This window comes from Balaenoptera borealis, assembly GCF_965194805.1.
Source record: "Balaenoptera borealis genome assembly, chromosome: 3".
Lineage (NCBI taxonomy): Eukaryota > Metazoa > Chordata > Mammalia > Artiodactyla > Balaenopteridae > Balaenoptera > Balaenoptera borealis.
In genome coordinates, this window is record NC_138866.1 from 179,598,845 (window position 1) to 179,619,267 (window position 20,423).

Below are 20,423 nucleotides of genomic sequence, written 5' to 3' on the forward strand. Positions count from 1 at the left end.
CAAGTCCCCACCTCAGTCAGCTCCCATGAAGCCCATGAGTTGACAGCCCCAGTCATGAACACAGAGCTTCCTATCACTTTTTAGTACTTCATTCTTAAATATGAATGAACAGTCAAAGGTCATCAGACATTTAGGGAAACATCCAACATAAAAGGCAAAGACCAATATAATATAATTGGAAACAGGAACTTGAAGGAAACTGACCCCCAAAGGAGCAACACAAAGCTTCAAAATTATGATTAATATAATCATATATGTATGTGAATATATTGAATACATATGACTATGAATATATTGAATATATACGATTTTTTTTCGGCCACACCGTGTGGCTTGTGGGATCTTAGTTCCCCAATCAGGGATTGAACCCGTGCCCCCTGCAGTGGAAGCGTGGAGTCCTAACCACTGGACCTCCAGGGAATTCCCAGAATATATATGATTTTTAAAATATTAAATATATTCAAAGAATAAGGATAAAATAAGGATAATTACAGGTATACACATCCTCAAAAACTTTATCACCCATGCCCACGTCCTTAGGGAGCCACAGAGCATGTGCCTCGCCCAAAGAGGAAATGAACCAAGAACAGGAAATGAGCATATCATAAAGCCAGGTATCCAGCCCAGGAGAGAAATGAAGGGACTTGAAAATTTGATGATGTAGGGAAATGTGGGCATGGCAGCGGAATCAGACTTGCAGCTGCTGGGCAAATGCTCAAGGAAGATATTGCTAAGGAAAATGAATAGAACTGATAGATGTGTTTTACTGTATAAGGTGGGGATGTACACCTGGAGTAGAAAGTGTGTGGAAGAATTAGTGATAGATACGTGAAAAACCAAGAAAAACCATGAAAGTGTAAAAGGGACATAATTATTATTATTACTTGGAAAATCAAAAGCAAATGCTAACAGAGTACACTACTTGGTTTAAGTGGGAGTGATGTTTTCATAATAATATTAACGTAAACCTTGAATAACAATTTAACAAAATCTGTGACAGGAGTATTTGGGGAGGTAGTTGAGGGGTGTAAGTGAATTACGTGTACCCCGCGTGCATCTGCAGTGATGGTGGGGCGGTTTCTGAAGACAGCTAAATCCTCATCTTCCACAGTGGGATGTGGATAGATAATGTCTAAGACAGAAAAAATAGAGTAGTAGCAGCATAGGAATATTGTTTTGAAATAATGACACAAATACCAAAAGAAGTAGCTGAAAGAGTTGAAAAGCAGGTGCCTTTGGCATCTATGATTCAGAGATGGGGAAATGACAAGACATGATTCAGAATTTGTGGTTGATGCTGTAGATTTTATTTTATTATATGAGTTCCGAAAGTATGACTTTTCCTGTAGGGCATGTGAATATTCTGCTGGTAAGATTCCTAATGATTATATTTCAATATGATCTCAAAGGAAAAAAAAAGTTAACATATACATCAAAATTTTAGTAATGGCTATGTAGAACTCCAAGTATTTTTATATTTTTTATTTTCTCAACTCTCCAAATACCATTCAATAGCATCCACTGTATTTATAATGAGAGAAACTGATGAAAATTAGTATACAAATGAATTTCTGTCACCTAATTACAACTACATAGTATTATTCATTGCCAAGAAAAGATAAGAAAATGCTTCAGAATATGATATAGTGGGAGTGGTTAATTTTTTTTCTACTTCATTCTTGTCTCTGTGTTATTCATTCAACAATAGGAAAAAAATGTTCCTTTAAAATAAGAAAACTTAGGTCCAAAATTTCCTGGCTTCCAAATAAAAGAAAGCACACTGGGCTCTGTGATTTTCAGTATCTGATAAAAGACAACATTTCAGTCCTTCGTATATTAGAAGCAGAGAGCGAAATTTGAAGCTTAAATATGACCATTTTAGAGCAATACAAAGAGAGGGTAACATACAGAGATGTTTCATATTTTTGAAATTCACTAACCAGCAGGAGACAATGAAACTACAAACAAAAGTGGCTCATTTTTGAGAAGGATAATGCTAGTTCTTCGACTATGGATTCGTTCAACAATGACTGTGTCTATTACGTGCCAGGCGCTGGGGATTCAGCAGGGAGCGAAGCGAAGTGCGTGTCCCTGTAAGTGGAGCTTACATTCTAGTGGGGCGAGCAGCCAACACACAAACAAACAGATGCGAGGACCATCAGCTGGTGTGAAGTGCTGTGAAACCAACCCAGACCCGGGTGGGGTGGGGTCTGTTTAACGAAGGTACTTAGGGAAGGCTCCTCGGACCAAGTCATGTGAGCGGAGCCCTGAATGAACTGAGGGGGTGAACCAGGAAGCCGCCCGGGGAAGAACATCCCAGACAGAGGCAACTGTACATGGGAAGTGCTTGTGGGTGCACCTTAGGGTAGTCAGTCAAGGAACAGAAAAGAGGCCAGTGTGGCTGGATCCTAGTGAGCACAAGAGGAGGGGGGTTTGAGATAAGACACATGGGTAGGAGAAGGAAGGGGCAGCAGATAATGTAAGGCCAGTTGGGCCATTATGAAGATGTGGGACTTCCCTCTGAGTGAGAAAAGAGGTCATTAGAGGATTTTCAAGGAAAGCCTCATGGTCTGATTTAGGTTTAAACCCATCACACTGGCTGCTGTGTTGAGATGGAGAGAGGCAAGGGTGGAAGTAGAGACCAGTTGGAAGTTACTAAAATAAATCTAAATGAGTGGTGATGGCGGCGGTCGCAGTGGATGTAGTGAGAAGTAGTTAGATTCTGGATCTCTTGTAAAGATCTAGCCGAGTGAGCTTGCTTATGGGTGCAGTTTAAGGTGTGAAAGAAAGGACTCCAAAACAGACATCAAGGCTTTGGACCTGAGGAACCAGAAGTTTGGAACATTTATTTACTGAGATAACAAAGACTGGAGAAACGGCAAGTTGGGTGGAAAATATACTAATATTCATCTACAGTTAATACAGTATAAATGCATATATATCTGTCGTTCACAGTTAACACTCAGGGATTTCATTAGCTTTCTTTTGCTAAGGGAAGCTAAGAATACTAAGGGTATTATACTTAAATATAATATTATACTCAAATATAATATCTGAGATTATACTAAGGGTATAATCTCAAAGCATGAGCCTGGCAACCTGGAAGACAGTCGGCCTTGGTCTTGCAGAGGAGTCACTCGGTACGTCCAGCAGAGAACAGTAATTATGCAGGACCACCCATCTGCTTAAAACTTTTGGTGGTGGCTTGTCCTGTGACTCTGGTCCCAATCAGCTATGTGCTACCCATAGGCTTAACTTCTCGGTTTACACAGGTTTTTCCATGTGTAATGATCATTTGCTTGAAAATTTATCCTGCCTATGACCCTGATATAGGTTGAGACAACTAATAGTCTCTTAAAACAGCTTTTATAAAAATTATGGCAAACATTTATTGTGACTTTGTTCTATCTAAAATACTTAGAATTTGTGTGAGATACAGTTGCACGGAGGGGAATATTCCTGACCTAGTTTTCTGACTGTGACTTATGGGGCAATAAACTCCTTAAACAATGGACTATACCATCCCTGACGGCAGGGGACACTTACTGTCACATGCTCACTGCTGCAGAATGCGTGGGCTTCTAGCCTCAGGTCGTCAAAAGTGAGGGCGACCCGCCGTCCTTCCTGCACAGTGAGTCTCCATTCACACATCCAGCCATGAGGGTTTGGGTTCAGGTAGTTGGGAGAAGTGAAGGTCCCAGCGGGGCCCTGGAGATCCCCACCACACGCTGAAGGGGGGGAGAAAAAAGAGAGAGAAGAGAAAAAAAAATCCAAAAAACCAAGAAAACTTCCAATCCAATCCTATAAGGAATGTTCTCAAAAGTAAAGCATTTTTTTAATTGTCCCACTAGACAAAATCAGTGCTCTTATTTATCACTGTATGTACACGAGGACTACCTCTGATAGTTAATATTTAATCTCTGCTTCCATAGATGGTAGTTCACTGGCAGCCTTTTGTCATCATGGCCCAAGAAATATGAGGGTCCAGTAAGTGCCGTAATCATCAGAGTCAGGAAAATCAGAAGGCGAAAGTCATCATCCAGTTTTTTCAAGACAAGATCTTTATTTCTCCTGCGCTTGTCAGGGAGTTTGGAATGCAAATTCTGAGTGACTGGAGCACTAAGAGACTGGCTTTCTTGAGATGAGGGATGCGGTTCGGCTCTCACCTCCTCACACCCCTCACAGCGCTAGATCCTTTCCTTTGTAGCACTGATTGCAGTTGTGGTTTTTCATTTATTGGTGTGACTATTTGATTAATGTCTGCCTCTCCACTAAACTAGTAAGGCCCAGGAAGACAAGCGTCACAGTGTCTGTAGTTATTGTCAAACCAGGGCCTAAGAGGAGTGTCTATCCAATGTAGGTGCTCAATTATATATATATATATATATATATATATATATATATATATATATATAAAATGAATCAAAGAACATACCTTCCACGCTGGAGTCAAACCGTAGTCTGAATCCCGAGGCAGTGAGAGAGCCGTCTGTGACAAACCTGACCAAAGCAACATTGCCAGAAGTATCTATGCTGTCAGGAATGGTGTTTCCACAGTATCTGCCCAGTAGGTTACCTGTGAGAGTCAAATAATTAAGTATTTATATGTCCAGGTGATTGATTTCATTTCACCTCTACTTGAGAAATTCTGCATGTACGAAGAAAAAAACAATAATGGATAAGGCCCTGCCCAGGAAGAAATGGTGACCTCTGGCAAGAGAAGCAGGTCAAACATGATTAAAAATCAATATATCCAAGTATATGAGGAAGTGTGACAAAAACAGCAACCAGTTAGAGCCAAGGGCACCAGCACAATGGGGGAGGCTTGCTCGTTTGGTTAGTGAAATGGTCCCAGGCGACAGGGACAAGCACCCACCTCATAGTACTTCCAGGGTACACTACCCTTTCCCTCCTTCCCTTACAGGATGCCCCTCAAACATCTGAGTGTGGCCCTGGAAGGTCTCCCTGGAAGAGGACACCTTCCGCACACCGTGCTCTCTCAGTGTGGCCTCAGGATGAGCTATGGAATGACACCGGGGCTTTGGACACCACTGTTTCATGGGTAAGAACTGAGGGAGAGAAAAGCTGGCACTGTCCAGAGCTGACTGATCTGCACTTCTCCGCAAAAAAAAAAAAAAAAGTCTTGCCTTACTTGGAAGTGAGGAAGTTTCAGAGGCTGAATGAGTAACCTGTGAAAATAGATACCCCCAAAAGACAGCAGACATATCTCACTGACCAGACATATGGTTTTCCCAGATCTCCACGAAGTCTCGTTCACAGCCAGATGAATCCTGAAGGTTAAAGTCTTCAAAGCGGATGGTGAGATAATGTCCCGAGGGTCCCTGGAGATGCCACTCACAGGACAAGTCGTCTGTATACGGAAGCGTTGGGTACCCGTTGCTTTCAACGACTCCGCTTTGCCCTGTCACTCTTCCTCCACATTCGGCTGCAGAAAAAGAGCAATATTCTATCATAGGTTTTCTTTTTTTAATTTAACGAGCACATTTAAAAGCTTTTAGGTGCCAAGAGAACATGAACTGAAGTTTTAAAAATACTGAAAAGGTTTAGTTTGTGCTTCTCTTACTACATGAAATCTGCTATTGGTGTACAGAGACATGACACCACAAGTCCAATCTAATAATGGGAAAGGGAAGACGGAAAGACTGTTGAATGGCATATTCTGTAACGTCTCATGAATTCTCTTGGGACACTATGTAAGCGCTATTAGCTGCAAGTAGGTTTCATTCCAGAACTAACTGAGAGATTGATAGGGCCTGCCTAGTACCCTGTGTTAGTGATTCTGTAGACTAAGTCCTAGCTCAGCTAAAAACAATGCTGTAGTTGATTAGTCATGCCTGCCATTTCTAGTTTATCAAATAAACGTGTTACTGTAGTAATGGGTATCTCAGGGCCTTGAAAATTACTATCCAATTATTTCTTATCAGCTGGATGTGGGAGATTGAATTATATACAATTTGCCTCAGGCCATAAAATGACCCATGGTGTAGGTTAAATATTGTTACAACTAGGCTTTTCAAGTTTTGAATGCATTAAATATGTTTGGTTAGTGTTCAGACCCAACAGATACTAAATTCTACGTAATTGTGACCGTATTGTAGTGAATCTTCAGAATGCATTATTTATTACTCATTTTTTAAAGGAAGGAAATCAAAACACTGAATGAATGACCTGGCACTAGAGATTTAGGGGAAAAAAATCTCGATTATCTATTAATGTTGAGGAGGTCAAAGTCACTGTTCTCAAAATAGTTATTTGATTACTAAAGAGTTTTGCAATTTAATATTGTACATATTTCATGACAAGAGGAAGAAACAAGAATTTAACTGGATATGGTTTTCACTAACAAGTTAGGGAAAAATACAAAATATTCAAGTTCATTAAAAAGAGTATTTTTAAATGGAAATTAAAGTAAAAATTAAAATTGATACATGACTTCGTGGTTTTAAACATTCACATTCCTTACTTATTTCTATCATTAAAATAACTGTGAAAATTAGGCAGATAGAAAGGCTTCTTTAAAAATGGCATGATCATTTAAAAAGTTTTAATGCAATTATTCTGTCATTACTTTTTTTTTAATTAATTAATTTATTCATTTATTTTATTTTTGGCTGTATTGGGTCTTCATTTCTGTGCGAGGGCTATCTCTAGTTGCGGCGAGCGGGGGCCACTCTTCATCACGGTGCGCGGGCCTCTCACTATCGCGGCCTCTCGTTGCGGAGCACAGGCTTCAGACGCGCAGGCTCAGTAATTGTGGCTCACGGGCCTAGTTGCTCCGCGGCATGTGGGACCTTCCCAGACCAGGGCTCGAACCCGTGTCCCCTGCATTGGCAGGCAGACTCTCAACCACTGCGCCACCAGGGAAGCCCTGTCATTACTTTCTTATTGAATATAAAAATGTTGTTACCTATGGAATACTTGGCCTTGAATCCCACATGAGTGGGGCTGCTGTCAGACCGGAATCTCAAATACATCACCTCTCCTGAGGACAACTGACTGGCAGGCAGAGAAGCTCCACAAAACTTGGAAAGCATTGGTGCATTAGAATCAGCACCGTCCCGCAACTCAAGGTAATTGGACGTACAGCTATGGTGGAAAGAAAATTCTGCTTAGTTTGCAAAGTCTATGGCTTTGACATATTTTGATAATAAAGACTTCACTTTCTCCAAGGGCATTATTAAATCAGCATTTCTGTAGCGCTATGTACACAACACAGCGTAGACACTATGACAGAGTCCGTGTAGGTGGTGTGTCACTTCAAAATGCTGTATGATATTTGTCTGAATTATACACTCCAGTTTGTAGCTTAGAAAGACAAGTTTTACATGTACCACAGTGAAGAATATTTACTCGCCTTCCATATTCTGTTGGTCTTAGAAATGTAAAAATCATTCTTGAATCAACCCCTAGGAATGTCAAAACACAAGTATTTTGTTTCACATGATGTTATGACACATTTCACATGACAAAGATGAACTCTCTCTTGATAGCTGTGTAACCGGGGCTAAGGGAGAATCTCAGCTGGAATTTTCCATGTCCCTAAAAGAGGACAAGTATTTACCCAGTATTTCTTGAGAAAGTCAACCAGCCAATTAATGCTCAGTGAGGGGAGAGTGGCATTATATCAGGAGTCCAGAACTGGTAAGCAAAAGCTCTCATACCTGAGCTTTGCACCCTGCATGTATTCATGCAGATGTATACACATGTTTGTTAAATGAAGAGAAAGATACAGATTTTTTTCAATCTAGGTAGTTATCCCATCTTGTTCAACATAGTAAGACAAACCCTCTGGTTTGTAATCTTTAAAGATTCTTACTAAACAGAGACTGGGAAATCGTACTGTCCTTGCTTTAGTCCCGTTTCTGACACTGGTGATCCCTGGTGTCACAAATTTCCATTTGTTAAACAGATACTTTATCATTTATGACACTGAGTATGGGGCTGGCCAAATAAATATTCGTCTACCAGAGACACTCTCTTTTCCCTGTGGGAGGAAGACGGATAATATAAATCTCAGACAGCCATCCTCCGCGTCTCTTGGAGGATATGCACAGGGTCAGGAGGGACGGTGTCTGTTTACATAATCTGCTCAGCTGATGGGTAAGGGTCCGGCAGGCAAGGTTTTCAAGCTCCAGGTGTTAAGCATTTCCCTTCCCCGTCCCTAGATTTCCTTTGCTTTATATGCTGCTGAGCAAAGAAGAAGGAAATTGTTCTGAGATGTGACAGCTGAAAAATACTAACTCTGGGTAGGAGGAAAATGAAACGGAAGTGACCTACTTGGGTGTTACTTCGACATTGAATTGATCTTCAAACTGCAGCCTTATGAGCTTCCCGGGAGGAGCAGCTATGAACCAAATGCAGTCAGCGTGCTGCGGATAATTGCTGGGGTGGTTGGGGGAGGTTACGTATCCAGCAGAATCCGCATCGTGGATGTAAATATTGCCCCCGCAGGCTGTCAGGAAACACAGTTAAATCAACCTACGGTCTGGAGAGAGAGGATGCAGGCAACTGCCGCCTTCATTTTTAAAAGTCTCTTTATCTGTACCTCCAATCTTAATTTCCTTTCATCTGGAATTATCCTCCTTTTCTTTTTAAGCAAATACATTCTGAATTTGCTATCAAGGGAGCTACCACGTGTATCACTTTTTAACTCGCCACACCATATGTTCTCACTGGAAATTTCACTCCTTCCTAAAGCCAACCAAAAGATTATGGTGCACGGTGCGTGCAGTAGCACATCATGGAAGCATAAAGATATACCCACCACTTCGATAAGCATGTAAAGGCACCAGCACTTTAACTGCCCCCTGACCATTCAGGTCAATAGACTGATGTTTAAAAGACTAAGGAGATATACATTTGTACAACTCTGTGGACATTCACTCCTTATGTTTCTTTGGGATTTAGGTGCATTTGAAGACCAAGAGATGAAAATCTTTCAAGGGCCCCCATTGCCTTCCAGTTAACATCTTAACTCCTTTTGGTGCCGCCCTCAGCATCATGATTCCTGCCTGCTTCACCACCATGATGTTTAGCTCCTTTTGACTCTCTTCTCCATCAGTCGTGAATTCTTTCAAATTCACGGAAATGCCTTGTTATTGCACAGCCATTGAGACTTGATATGCTGTCACCTCCTTTCTTCACTGACTGGCAAATCTCTGTCAGTTTCCTTCCTCTGCGAGCCTTCTCCCATCCATAGCTCCCGATAGCCCCCTCCTTCTAGCCTCATCGTACCGTGTCCTACCTGTGCCTTTGCTTGTCTGTCTCCCCCTCTGCACTGAACTCTTCAACAGACTTGGTAGCTTGCACAGTGTGAAGCACTTTGTAAATGTTCAATTAATTAATTAGAATGTCAATCAATCCTGTGAGAATAAAAGCATCGAGCACAGGGACACAGAAATCTCAGTCAACCACACTGAAGGAGTGTCCTTGGAGAACGGTGGTGTAGAACAAGGCCAATTTGATGCCACAAGTTGTTCACTGAATAACATGTGTTAAAAGCTGAGAAACTGAAGTGGCAAAGAAGTTGGTGTGCTGGAAAGATAGATGGGGAAGTAGAACTGACTGTAGTTATAGGAAATGGGTGAATCAGAAAGTTGAGAGAAACAAGAGTGATCATATCACAACAGGTTTTGAAATCAAAAGACTTTTAAGTCTAATATTAAGGCAGAAAGATGGCGAAAAGGTAATGGCCATACCATTCTTGCATGAACAGAGGGTCGAAAAAGCAATGAAAGAGTTACAGTGTTTGCAAATCTATAAGGCTCGCTAAAGGCTCAGGACCAGGTGAAATCCTGCCCATTCACAACTCAGCAGCAAAGCTCAGCATGGAGATGGGGAGGGATGAGAAACTCGCTACCTATAAGGTAGCGGTACTGGGGTCACAAAGTTGTGCTGGTAAAGGCTCCTGCTAAGCGCCAGAGCTATGTGGTCTGGGAAGTGGTGAAAGGACAGTCCCTGTAGTCATGGAATCTACACGAAGTATTAGATGATTTTCTGTGTCAGTTGGTGGAGACTTACTTCCTCTCCTCTCTTCAAATGAAGAAATTCTGCTGACGTTTTAAATTCTCATATTTTGGAGAATGTGCAATAAAACACATGGCTTATTTAGACTAATACAGATTTTGAAATATGTCCAGGAATCTGAGATTGAGGTCATAGGGTTATCCTGAAATCCAAATTATCTAATTTTAAGGGGACAAAGACTCTCTACAGATACCACTCCTTCCCTTTTTTGAAGCTATGCTTGTTTACTTATTTATGCAATTAAACATTATCTAAAAATAAATGTCACAAAAATCAAATCATTACAGTAGAATTAAATATAATTACAATCAAGTATAATTAAGACAAGGTAATTAAGTAAAGACCATTACTGTAATATATAATTAAATGGGTAATAACAGAATCAGAGGATTATATGTTCATTTAAAAAGAAGCATACAGATGATTATAAAACAATGTAATTATCATTCTTATAATGTTTCTATAACTGTATGTAACTTATAATTAGACATTTTATAATGGAAAAGTCTAAGGAATTTCAGGGGATCATTAAGATCAGCTCAATTTATACTCATGGAGAAGTTCACTTTGTTCATTCTCTTGATATGTGGCCTTGGAACAATCTAAGCCTCATCTTACTTATCTGAAGCATGGGAACAATGAAGAAAATGTAGTCGTGATGAGATATCAAATGTATCAAGCATAAAGTAAGTGCTTGATAAGAGGTAGCTATTCTTATTAACGTTATTATTGTTAGTTCAGAAAAAAAACTTCACATATTTTTTTCTCAAATCTATTTAAACAAAAAAGGCCAAGCAATTGCAGGAAAAGTACAGACATTATTCTTAATGAAAATACTTACCTAAACTCTTTGCCTCATATGTGATTTTAAATCCCCGTCCTTCATTACTATTATCAGAAATGAACTGCACAAACATTTGATTATCTGAGGTGAACAGAGTGGACGAAGGGCGACTGCCACAAAAATGTCCATTTCCTCCATGGGGTCCCAAGGGTGGAGAAGAGATATCAGGTCCATTTTTTAGCTGGAAAGACAAATTAAAATTGCACAGTTTCCTTCCTACTGATAAAGATGAGATATACAAGTTCTGTCAGTTCATAGCCCAGGAGGAGAAACATCATGGTTTTGTTTTCTGAATGAAGTGTGTAGAGAAAGTAGTTAGTTAGAAAAAGCAGCAAACAAGACCTACCACCAAGTAATCCCCCTGGTTGCAAGAAGAGTCTCTATTTGGAATCTGGAAGGGCTGTTCAAAGTGGACGGCAACGGTCAGACCACTCTGAACCTGGACATGCCAAGAGCAGTTGAGGTTGGGAATGTAGGTCTCTGGGTACCTGGGCGACGTGATAATCCCTCTGTCTGCATGCAAGTATCCACCGCAACCTTCCCAGGAAGAAACAAAGATAGCACATTTAAATAACACTCACAACTGGATTTTGATGCTTTTTCTGTTTGTCTTGAGAATTTTCAAAGTATAGGCAATAGAAATGTGGTTTGAAACTCACTCGGGACCAAAAGATGTTGGAAACAATCAGTGCAACAAGCTTGGATGGAGCACATGCTCCTCGGTACTCATTTTGTTTCTGTTTCTAAGGTACAGGGATGTAGAAGTAAGCAGTAGAGGCAAATCCCTTAACTTTCATGAAGCTTACTTTGCAGAGGAGTCAGACATACAACAAACACCTACATAATTAATATGTGAGGTGGTGATAAGTTCTACAAAGAAAGATGAACGGGGAGAGGGAAAATGAACTATACTGCCCAGGGCAGTTAGAGAAGGCCACGTTACTGCAGTCATATCTGAGCAGAGAACTGATTGAAATGGGGGATTACATCCTAAGTGAAGTAAGTCAGACAGAGAAAGACAATTCCCATGTGTTATCATGTTTATGTGGAATCACAAATACGTCACAAATGAACCTGCCTATGAAACAGAAACAGACACACAAAGAGAACAAACCTATGGCTACCAAAGGGGAAAGGTGGGGGGAGGGATACATTTGGAGTTTGGGGTGAGCAGATACAAACTACTATATACAAAACAGATAAACAACAAGGTCCTCCTGTATAACACTGGGAACTATATTCAATGTCCTGTGATAAACCATCATGGAAAAGAATATGAAAAAGAATGTGTATCTATGTATAACTGAGTCACTTTGCTGTACAGCAGAAATTAACACAATATTGTAAATCAACTATACATCAATAAAATAAATTTAAAAAAAAAAAGAGAGACAGGGAATCAAGACATAAGAGTGTTTGAGAGAAGAGCATTGCAGTCCAGAAAACAGCTGGCGTGAAGGCTGCTGTGTTAGTGGCGCATCACAGAAGTCAGAATGGATGAGGCCAAATGAGAGATCTAAACGGTTAGCCCGGTAGGTCGTGCAGGACACTGCAAGGGCTTATTCTGAGTAAGAAGAGGAACACATTGAAGGGTTTTGAGCATCAGAATGGCATGATCTGACTTAAATTTTAAAGACTCACTCCGTCTGCAATACTTAAACTCTAAGGAAGGGCAGGGAAAAGCAGAAGCAAGAGTTCCAGTACAGGGGTGACTTCTTGAGCCCAAGGAGGGTTGACAGATGCCTGGACTAGGATGGTAGCAGTAGAAATGGGGAGAAGTGGTTGGACTCTGGATATATTGCGAGGGTGGGAAGGATAACCCCCAGAGGCTGGGCAGAGACCTGTGTGCTCTGACTCAGAACTTGTGTCCTGGCATTGAAAAATGAGCAGAGCATATTAGGGAGAGAGCAAGAGGTAGATGAGATGGAATGAATTAGAACTATGAGAACGTATTACTCTTGTGAAACGATGCATTAAAGCCCGCCCTGGTTACACTGAAGTCCGAGGTGAACTGGATCACCATGTGCTCTCCAGTAGACCGGATGGGTCCAGGGATCTCTCTGCCACAGAGAACTGCTAGCTCCTGGGCCAGGCTGTTGTCTCCTATGACCAAAGAAAGGAAATGTCAGTGCGAAAATATGATGTCTTAAGAGTCTCCTCCACAACTTACTTACAAAACAAAAATAGAGTCACAGATGTAGAAAACAAACTTATGGTTACCAGGGAGGAAGGGGGTTGGGGAGGGATAAACTGGGAGATTGGGCTGGACATAGACACACTACTCTATATAAGATAGATAACTAATAAGGACCTACTGTAGAGCACAGGGAACTCAGCTCAATACTCTGTAATGGCCTATATGGGAAAAGAATCTAAAAAAGAGTGGATACAGGCATACATATAACTGATGCACTTTGCTGCACACCTGAAACACAACACTGTAAATCAACTAAACTCCAATAACAATCTTGTAAAAAAAGTATCCTCCACCATCATTGCAACCCAGCCAAAGTGCCTCACACATTATTCTCAAAACATCCCCATTCCTAGGAGGCAGCAGGATTACCAAATACAGGGACATTCCAGGGATTACATCATTGTGGCTCCAGTTTGTAACGGTGCCGCCTGTCTTTTTCTTTAACCTTTTTAATAACAACTTCTTTGCCAGTTCCCACTGCCTTTCCAAAAACTGGCTGACAGTTCTTCCTGGAACGAAAACTCAAAATGAGAGGACGTGAGATTGGGAAGTAACTGAGGACCAGCGCTGATATGTGCAGTAGATACTGATCTAAACTATTCTGACTGCTGAAGGTCAAGTATCTAAAAAAAAAATAATAAGGTTGATTCTTCAGCCCCAGATCCGATGCTAATGTTATAAGGTCATTTGCCCAGAAATCTGCCTTCACCTTCAGTGGGGTTTTCTTTTTTCCTTTCATTATTTTGTTGTTCATTGTTTGTTTTGCCATTATAAGAACACAGTTCTCTCCATGTGTGGAGGATGAAAAAAGATGGTGTCAGCAAATGTGCACCTCCAGAGACATCAATGGGAGCTGGGTAACCCCCAAGGCCCTTTTTCCTTTGGCTTTTCTCTTGATTATAAATTTTGATCAAAACAACTGTCTCAGTCAAAGCCTGAATGGAGCAAGGACTTAGATTCCTTGGCTGGGAAAACACGTTGTTTTTTCCCTAAGGCAGAGAATTAATTAATTTGAAACTTAAAAAAAGACAAAAATAGAATATGAGACGTGAGGAAATTTGCCCTTTCACTCAACTAGCAAAATGATTCTTTTTTGACACTGCCCACAACCTAAAACTTACTCATTTAGCACAGCTATAAATACACGATGCTTGGAAAGGCATTCTTTACAGGGGTTCTGACCTCTGGAAACGTTTGCATTTTTTATCATTCAAAAATTTATATGTGACTCCTTTTGCATTCTTATCTTCATTATGCTATTTTGCTACACATTTCACCCCAGATCTGTTGACTTATTCTCTAATTAACTGCATCACAAAGCTTTGAAGCTTATTATATGTTGTTACTTATTTCACATATGTATATTTTATCTCTCAATAAGACTGAGTTGGGTCTACTGATTTTCGTTTTTTTCCTAAAGAAAGAAAAAAAAGAGGAAAGATGATAGTTCCTCTGGGCAATGTGCTGAGAGCAGACAGTTGATAGGAAAAATGGGGAAAGTTATGGTTTACCATCTGATCATGTTTGTATGACTGACTTGAGTCTTCACTTACTGCCCAGCTCCTACAGAAGGAAAGTAAAGCACCTCTGCCATTTGATCTTTCTCACTATACTTAGTGGGGGTCTAGGGTTAAGGGGATAAGGGGGACATGAAAATGTACATTAGCCACCAGTGGGCCAAAATCAAACACATGTTTTGGTCCAAAAAAAAAAAAAAATGCTCTGAAGCATTTTTCATTAATCGCCAAAATTTAACAAACTGAGAAGTTCATAGAAAACTCTATGCTTCTCATATCTCTTGGAAAATAAGATCCATAACACCGAGCCTGCACTCCTAGTAGCTGCCCCTTTGATTCTGTCCTCCAGTTTAACACCTCACTAGATGTCACCTGCTGTCTAGGCAGGCACTGGGGTTGCAATATGTGTCATGCAGGGCAGTGGGTCCCCAGCTTCAGAGACTCTACCACCGGGAGGCAGGGACCCGGGTCAGGCGAGGGGAGCACCTCACATCGGGGGCAAGACTTAAGGAGGTGCCAGAGACCTCAGAAGTCAAGATAAAAATATTTTAGTACAATATTTCAAAAATTGAAATTTAATGTAAAATGAACAAAATATTAAAATTTTAAATAAAGACAGGATCTGACTCTGTACTTTGTCCAATCCTGCCTTACTCTCCTCACCCTGATCTTAACCTTAACTGGAGACAGATCTGGGACCCATCCAAGTTTCTAGTTTAGTTGGTCTGGGGTGGGGCATAGAATTTGCATGTCTAACAAGCTCCCAGGTGATACTGATGCTGCCCGACTGGGGGCCTCACTGTAAGAGACACCGACTAAAGGATATGGCCTCCCTATTCTCCTCTGTCCCATGCAAATCGTGAAGCACAATTCTGTGCATCTTGCATTGAAGCATTATTTATATCCCTCACTCACTGCATAGCAATACCACACCTGGGTACAGAGGAAAAGATGAAAAAATATTAGCCCTTAAGTCTACCCATTCTACCCAGAGATTCAGCACACCATAGAAACTTGAATACATTGCAATTTTAAATACTTTTCACACTTGGATCTTAAAGCCATAGGTATAAAATATCAAGATTTATTTCCATAGCCTTTCAACAAGAAAGCAGCACAACCTGGAAACTCAGATCATAATTTCCTACTTAAACCACAGGGAGTGTTTCCTCTTGGGAATGTAATGCTCTCCCTAACATAGGGTGTGGATTATTTTGCTCCAGGCAATTTAATGCTTTCCCTATGTTCTGCAGAAATGGTGGCCAATTCTAGTATCTCATGCTTTCACTGACCATCATACCTGTGCATTTCCATGCAAATGGATGGAAGCAGTAAACAAGTATGATTATAACTGAATGTAACTGAATGTGTGTCAGGGTTGAAACTTGGTAGTTTTTTGTTTTACTTTGTTTTTTAAACGTTTCTCACCGTCTCTTATCACAAGTTTATCATAGCTGCATGTACTATGAGATTCAATGTCCAGGGAAAGGATGTTGAGTTCCACAGTAGAATCAGGGGCCTGGATAAGCCACATACAGTCAGCGCCGTTACTGTAGCTTTCAGGCCAGCCTGGGGAGTAAAGAAAGACTGGAGCATCTCCTGTCTGCAGGAACCCACCACAAGCACCTGCAGAATGAAAAGCAACATCGTTGAAATACCTCTGGCAGAAAAGAAGGTAACATTTCAGTTGAAAGCCACAGTTCTATACTGAAACAACCAATTAAAACAATTTTCTCAAAGAAATTTACACATATTTTATTAAATCCACTGATTCAGACAGCTGTGATTTCCATAATTGTTTGAAGAAAAACACACTGTATTCTACTTTTTTTCACCATAGTTTTACCACTTAACCCAATTTTTAAGGAGTGCCTATTATTTGTCAAGCATGAAGTAAGTCCATATGGAAGACCCTATTATTATCGTTACCAAGGTAGAACTTTGTTCATGTTTCCAGTGTGCTTTAGTGTTCACCTTTTTTTAGCATAGCTATTCAACATGTAATTTATATTAGGCAATTTTGAAAAAATTTTCAATTTGGTGAAATGAAACATTCAAAAAAGTTTGTGAGCTTATAATAACAACAGCCTTTTTTTGTTGTTTTGTTTTTTTGCTTTTTAAATAACAGCTTTGTTGAGTTATTATTCACTCACCATAAAATTTACCCTTTTAAATAGTAATTTACCCTTTTAAACAGTTCAGTGGTTTTTAGTATATTCACAAAGTTCTGCAATCATCACTGCTACCTAATTTTAGAACATATTTTCACCACCCAGAAAGAAACTAGATACTCTTTACCACCGATTCTCTGTTCTCCACTCCACAAGTCTATGGAAACCACTAGCCTACTTTCTGTCTCTATGGATTTGCCTATTTAAGACATTTTATATAAATATAATCATACTATACGTGGCCTTTGGTGACTGGCTTCGTTCACGTAGCATAATATTCTAAGGTTCATCTGAATTCTAGCGTGTATCAATACTTCTTTCATTTTAAGGCAGAAGAGTATACCGCTATACGGATATACCACGTTTAGTTTTTCCATTCATCAGCTGTTTGACATTTGGGTTCTTTCCTCTTTTTCACTATTTATGAATAATGTTTCTATGAACATTCATGTATAAATTTTTGTGTGGACATATGTTTTCAATTTTCTTAGGGAACTAGGAGTGGAATTGCTGGATTGTATGGTAACCCTGTGTTTCAATTTTTGAGGAACTGCTAAACTGTTTTCCAAAGTGGCTATAGGATTTTACATTTCCACTAGCAATGTACAAGGGTCCCAGATCCTCCACATCTTTGTCAATAATTGTTATTGTCTGTCTTACTCGTTAGAGCCGTCCTAGTGTTAAATACATATTTTCTAGTATACCACTTTAATTCATTTGTTCTTTATTTAACTGTATATTTTCGAGTTTTTTCTGTGTGGTTGTTCAGAGGATTACAATTAACATCTTAAGTTAAGACAATGTAGTCTGGATTAATATTAACTTAATTTTAATAGTATACAAAACTTGGCTATAATATAACTCCATTCCCACCCACCCCCATCTTTTATGCTATTATTGTCATAAAATTATATATTTAAACATTATAAGACCATCAGCATAGTTTATTATTATTATTGCCTTATGCAGCTGTCTTTAAATCAGATAGCAGAAGAAAAGAGCTACAGATGAAAATACATTTATCCTGCCTTTATATTTACATATGTAGTTGTCTTCACTACCTACTGTCTAGCAGTAAAGACATGCTAGGGTCATTTCACTTCATTCTGAAAGCCTCCCTTTAGCATTTCCTGTAGCATAGGTCTGCTTGCAATGAATTTTCTCAGTTTTCATTTATCTGGGAATGTTTTAATTTCTATTTAGTTTGGAGGATACAGTTTCTGGCTATAGAATTCTTGATCAACAGTCTTTTTACTTCAGCACATTGATTATGTCATCCCACTGCTCTGAGCTTCATGGTTTCTGATGAGAAATGAGATGTTAACCTTGTTGAGTATTGTTTTTACAAGATAAGTGATTTTCTCTTCGTGCTTTCAAGATAACCCCTTTTCTTTAGCTTTGATAGTTTGACAGCAGTATGTCTAGGTATAGATCTCATTGAGTTTATCCTACCTGGAATTTTGGGGATTCTTGGATGTGTAGATTAATATTTTTCATCAAATTTGGGATGTGTACAGACATTATTTCTTCAAGTATTCTTTTTTTCCCTTTCCCTCTTTCTTTACCTGGGACTCTCATTATGCATACATATGTTGGTATAAATGATAGTTTCTGAAGCTCTGTATAATTTTCTTCATTCTTTTTCTTTCTTTTCCTCAACAGGATAATCTTAACTGACCTACATTCAAATTCAGTGATTCTTTCTTCTGCCTGCTCAGGTCGGTCATTGAGCCCACCCAGTGAATTTCAACTCCAAAATTTCTAGTTGGTTGTTTTTTCTTTCAAAAATATCTATCACTTTATTGATATCCTCTATTTGGTGAGACATCATTCCCATACTTTTCTTTAAATCTTTAGACATGATTTCTTTTAGTTCTTTGACATATTTACAATAGCTTATTTAAAGTCTTTGTTAAGTAAGTCTGACATTTTGGCTTTCTCCAAGACAGTTTCTATGGATTGTTTATATTCCTTTGTATAGGCCATACTTCCCTATTTCTTCATGTGTCTCATAACTTTTTGTTGAAAATCAGACATTTTAAACAATGTAATGTGGCAACTCTGGAAATCAACCCCTCCCCCAAAGTTTGCTGTCACTGCTCTTTGTTCAGTGGCTTTTGTGCACTAATTCTGTAATGTCTGTGTTAATTGTTGTGTGTAACCATTGAAAGTCTGTGTTCAGGTTAGTGATCAACAACTGATTAAACAGAGATTCCTTTAAATGTCTTGAACCAATAATTCTCTCACTTTTCTGAGTGACTGTGTGTGTGTGTGAGTGTGTGTGTGTGTGTATTGGGATATGCCTATATGACTCTAGAAGACAGTTTATAACTCTGCCCTAGAATTCACTTTCTACTTTCACAGAGCCTCAAGATCCTACAGAGGTGAGAGACTGGGGCCTTCTTGGGTCTCATGTTGGGCATGTTTATAGCCCTGCACATGAGTGGAGCCTTCTATGTTCCCAGAAATATGTCAAAGCTTTTCAAAGCCCCCTATGGATATATCACTCCCCAGTTTTTCTTTTTACATTTTTGGTCAGCCTCTTATTAGCTGTAACTGGAATCACTGCCACATGCAGTTGTGATGTTAAATAACTTGCCACTGACAATTTCTAAAAAACCCCCCAGAGATAGGGCTTTTGCGCAGAGCACACTGAGTCAGGTCAGATGAAGACAAGTCCTGAGAATGCAGCTTTTCTAGGAAGCTGCCAGACAGGTTAAATAATAGCAATTCCTTAGGGATAGGATGCTTTCTGGAGTTCCAGATCTACTCCACCCCTTCCAATGGCTGTTAGGCTGCTGATTTTCATGGCTAACATCGTTGTGAGGCTATTGTTAGGTTACTGCAAAGCTAGGACAGGGAGAGAGATGGGAATAGGGAAAATTAAGATGCCAGAAAGTTGTCTACTGTCACTCAGACTGAACCATTTTTCTTGAATAAACACTCTTTAATTATTGCAATTTTTAATTAATTTCCAGAGTTCTCAAAAGTTGATTTAAAATTTTTTTGCCAGTGTTCTCATTGTTTTTGTGCAAGAATAGATTTTCAGAGGCCTTTACTCCACCATTCCAGAAGTTTATGACTCTTATACAATACATGTTTGAATCTTGCTAGGGCCACCAAGAAATGAATGTAAAATTTATAGGACTAGGTCCTAATTACTTTATCCTATTACTATATAGGCTGTAGAAGTTTAAAAAAAAAATAAAGTAAAAGCAATTTCAAAGTATAAGATCCGAATATTATCCAATATCTTCAAATGTTAAGATTTTCCTTTACATAAAATATTTCTTATCTTGAATTTCTAAAAAGCAGTTATCATACTAACTAACTGTAAGCTGTTAGTGCTGTTTGTCAAATATTCCATTTTTCCTCACTTCCAAACATATGGTGAAATTGCATTTCCTCATACTTCTGCGGTTGGGTGAGGCCATTTGACCAGTTCTGCTTTATGAATCACAAGCAAAATGACATGTATCACTTTTAAGCTGAACACTTTTAGACTGAGGCAAAGTGCCAGAATGTGCTATGATCATGAGATAATCATTTACACCAACTAGGTAACTAGTAAACCATAAAATTTTCTTATCCTCTTATTTTTTCCTTTGCTTGTTTTTCATGAAGAGAAATGAGATCTATGATACTAC

The 20,423-nt window shown here is 39.4% G+C and overlaps 1 protein-coding gene across 1 annotated transcript in view; it reads right to left on the reverse strand.

The window, feature by feature from the left end:
• Positions 1–20,423, reverse strand: part of CUBN (cubilin) — a 283,798-nt gene that overhangs the window by 78,094 nt on the left and 185,281 nt on the right. Inside the window, exons 42-50 of the mRNA XM_082385173.1 lie at positions 16,034–16,231; positions 12,848–12,994; positions 11,238–11,428; positions 10,889–11,072; positions 8,299–8,473; positions 6,929–7,107; positions 5,237–5,446; positions 4,436–4,576; positions 3,547–3,728 (exon numbers count right to left, since the gene is read on the reverse strand). Coding sequence (XP_082241299.1) covers positions 3,547–3,728; positions 4,436–4,576; positions 5,237–5,446; positions 6,929–7,107; positions 8,299–8,473; positions 10,889–11,072; positions 11,238–11,428; positions 12,848–12,994; positions 16,034–16,231 — 1,607 coding nt within the window. The remainder of the gene's footprint in view (positions 1–3,546; positions 3,729–4,435; positions 4,577–5,236; positions 5,447–6,928; positions 7,108–8,298; positions 8,474–10,888; positions 11,073–11,237; positions 11,429–12,847; positions 12,995–16,033; positions 16,232–20,423) is intronic.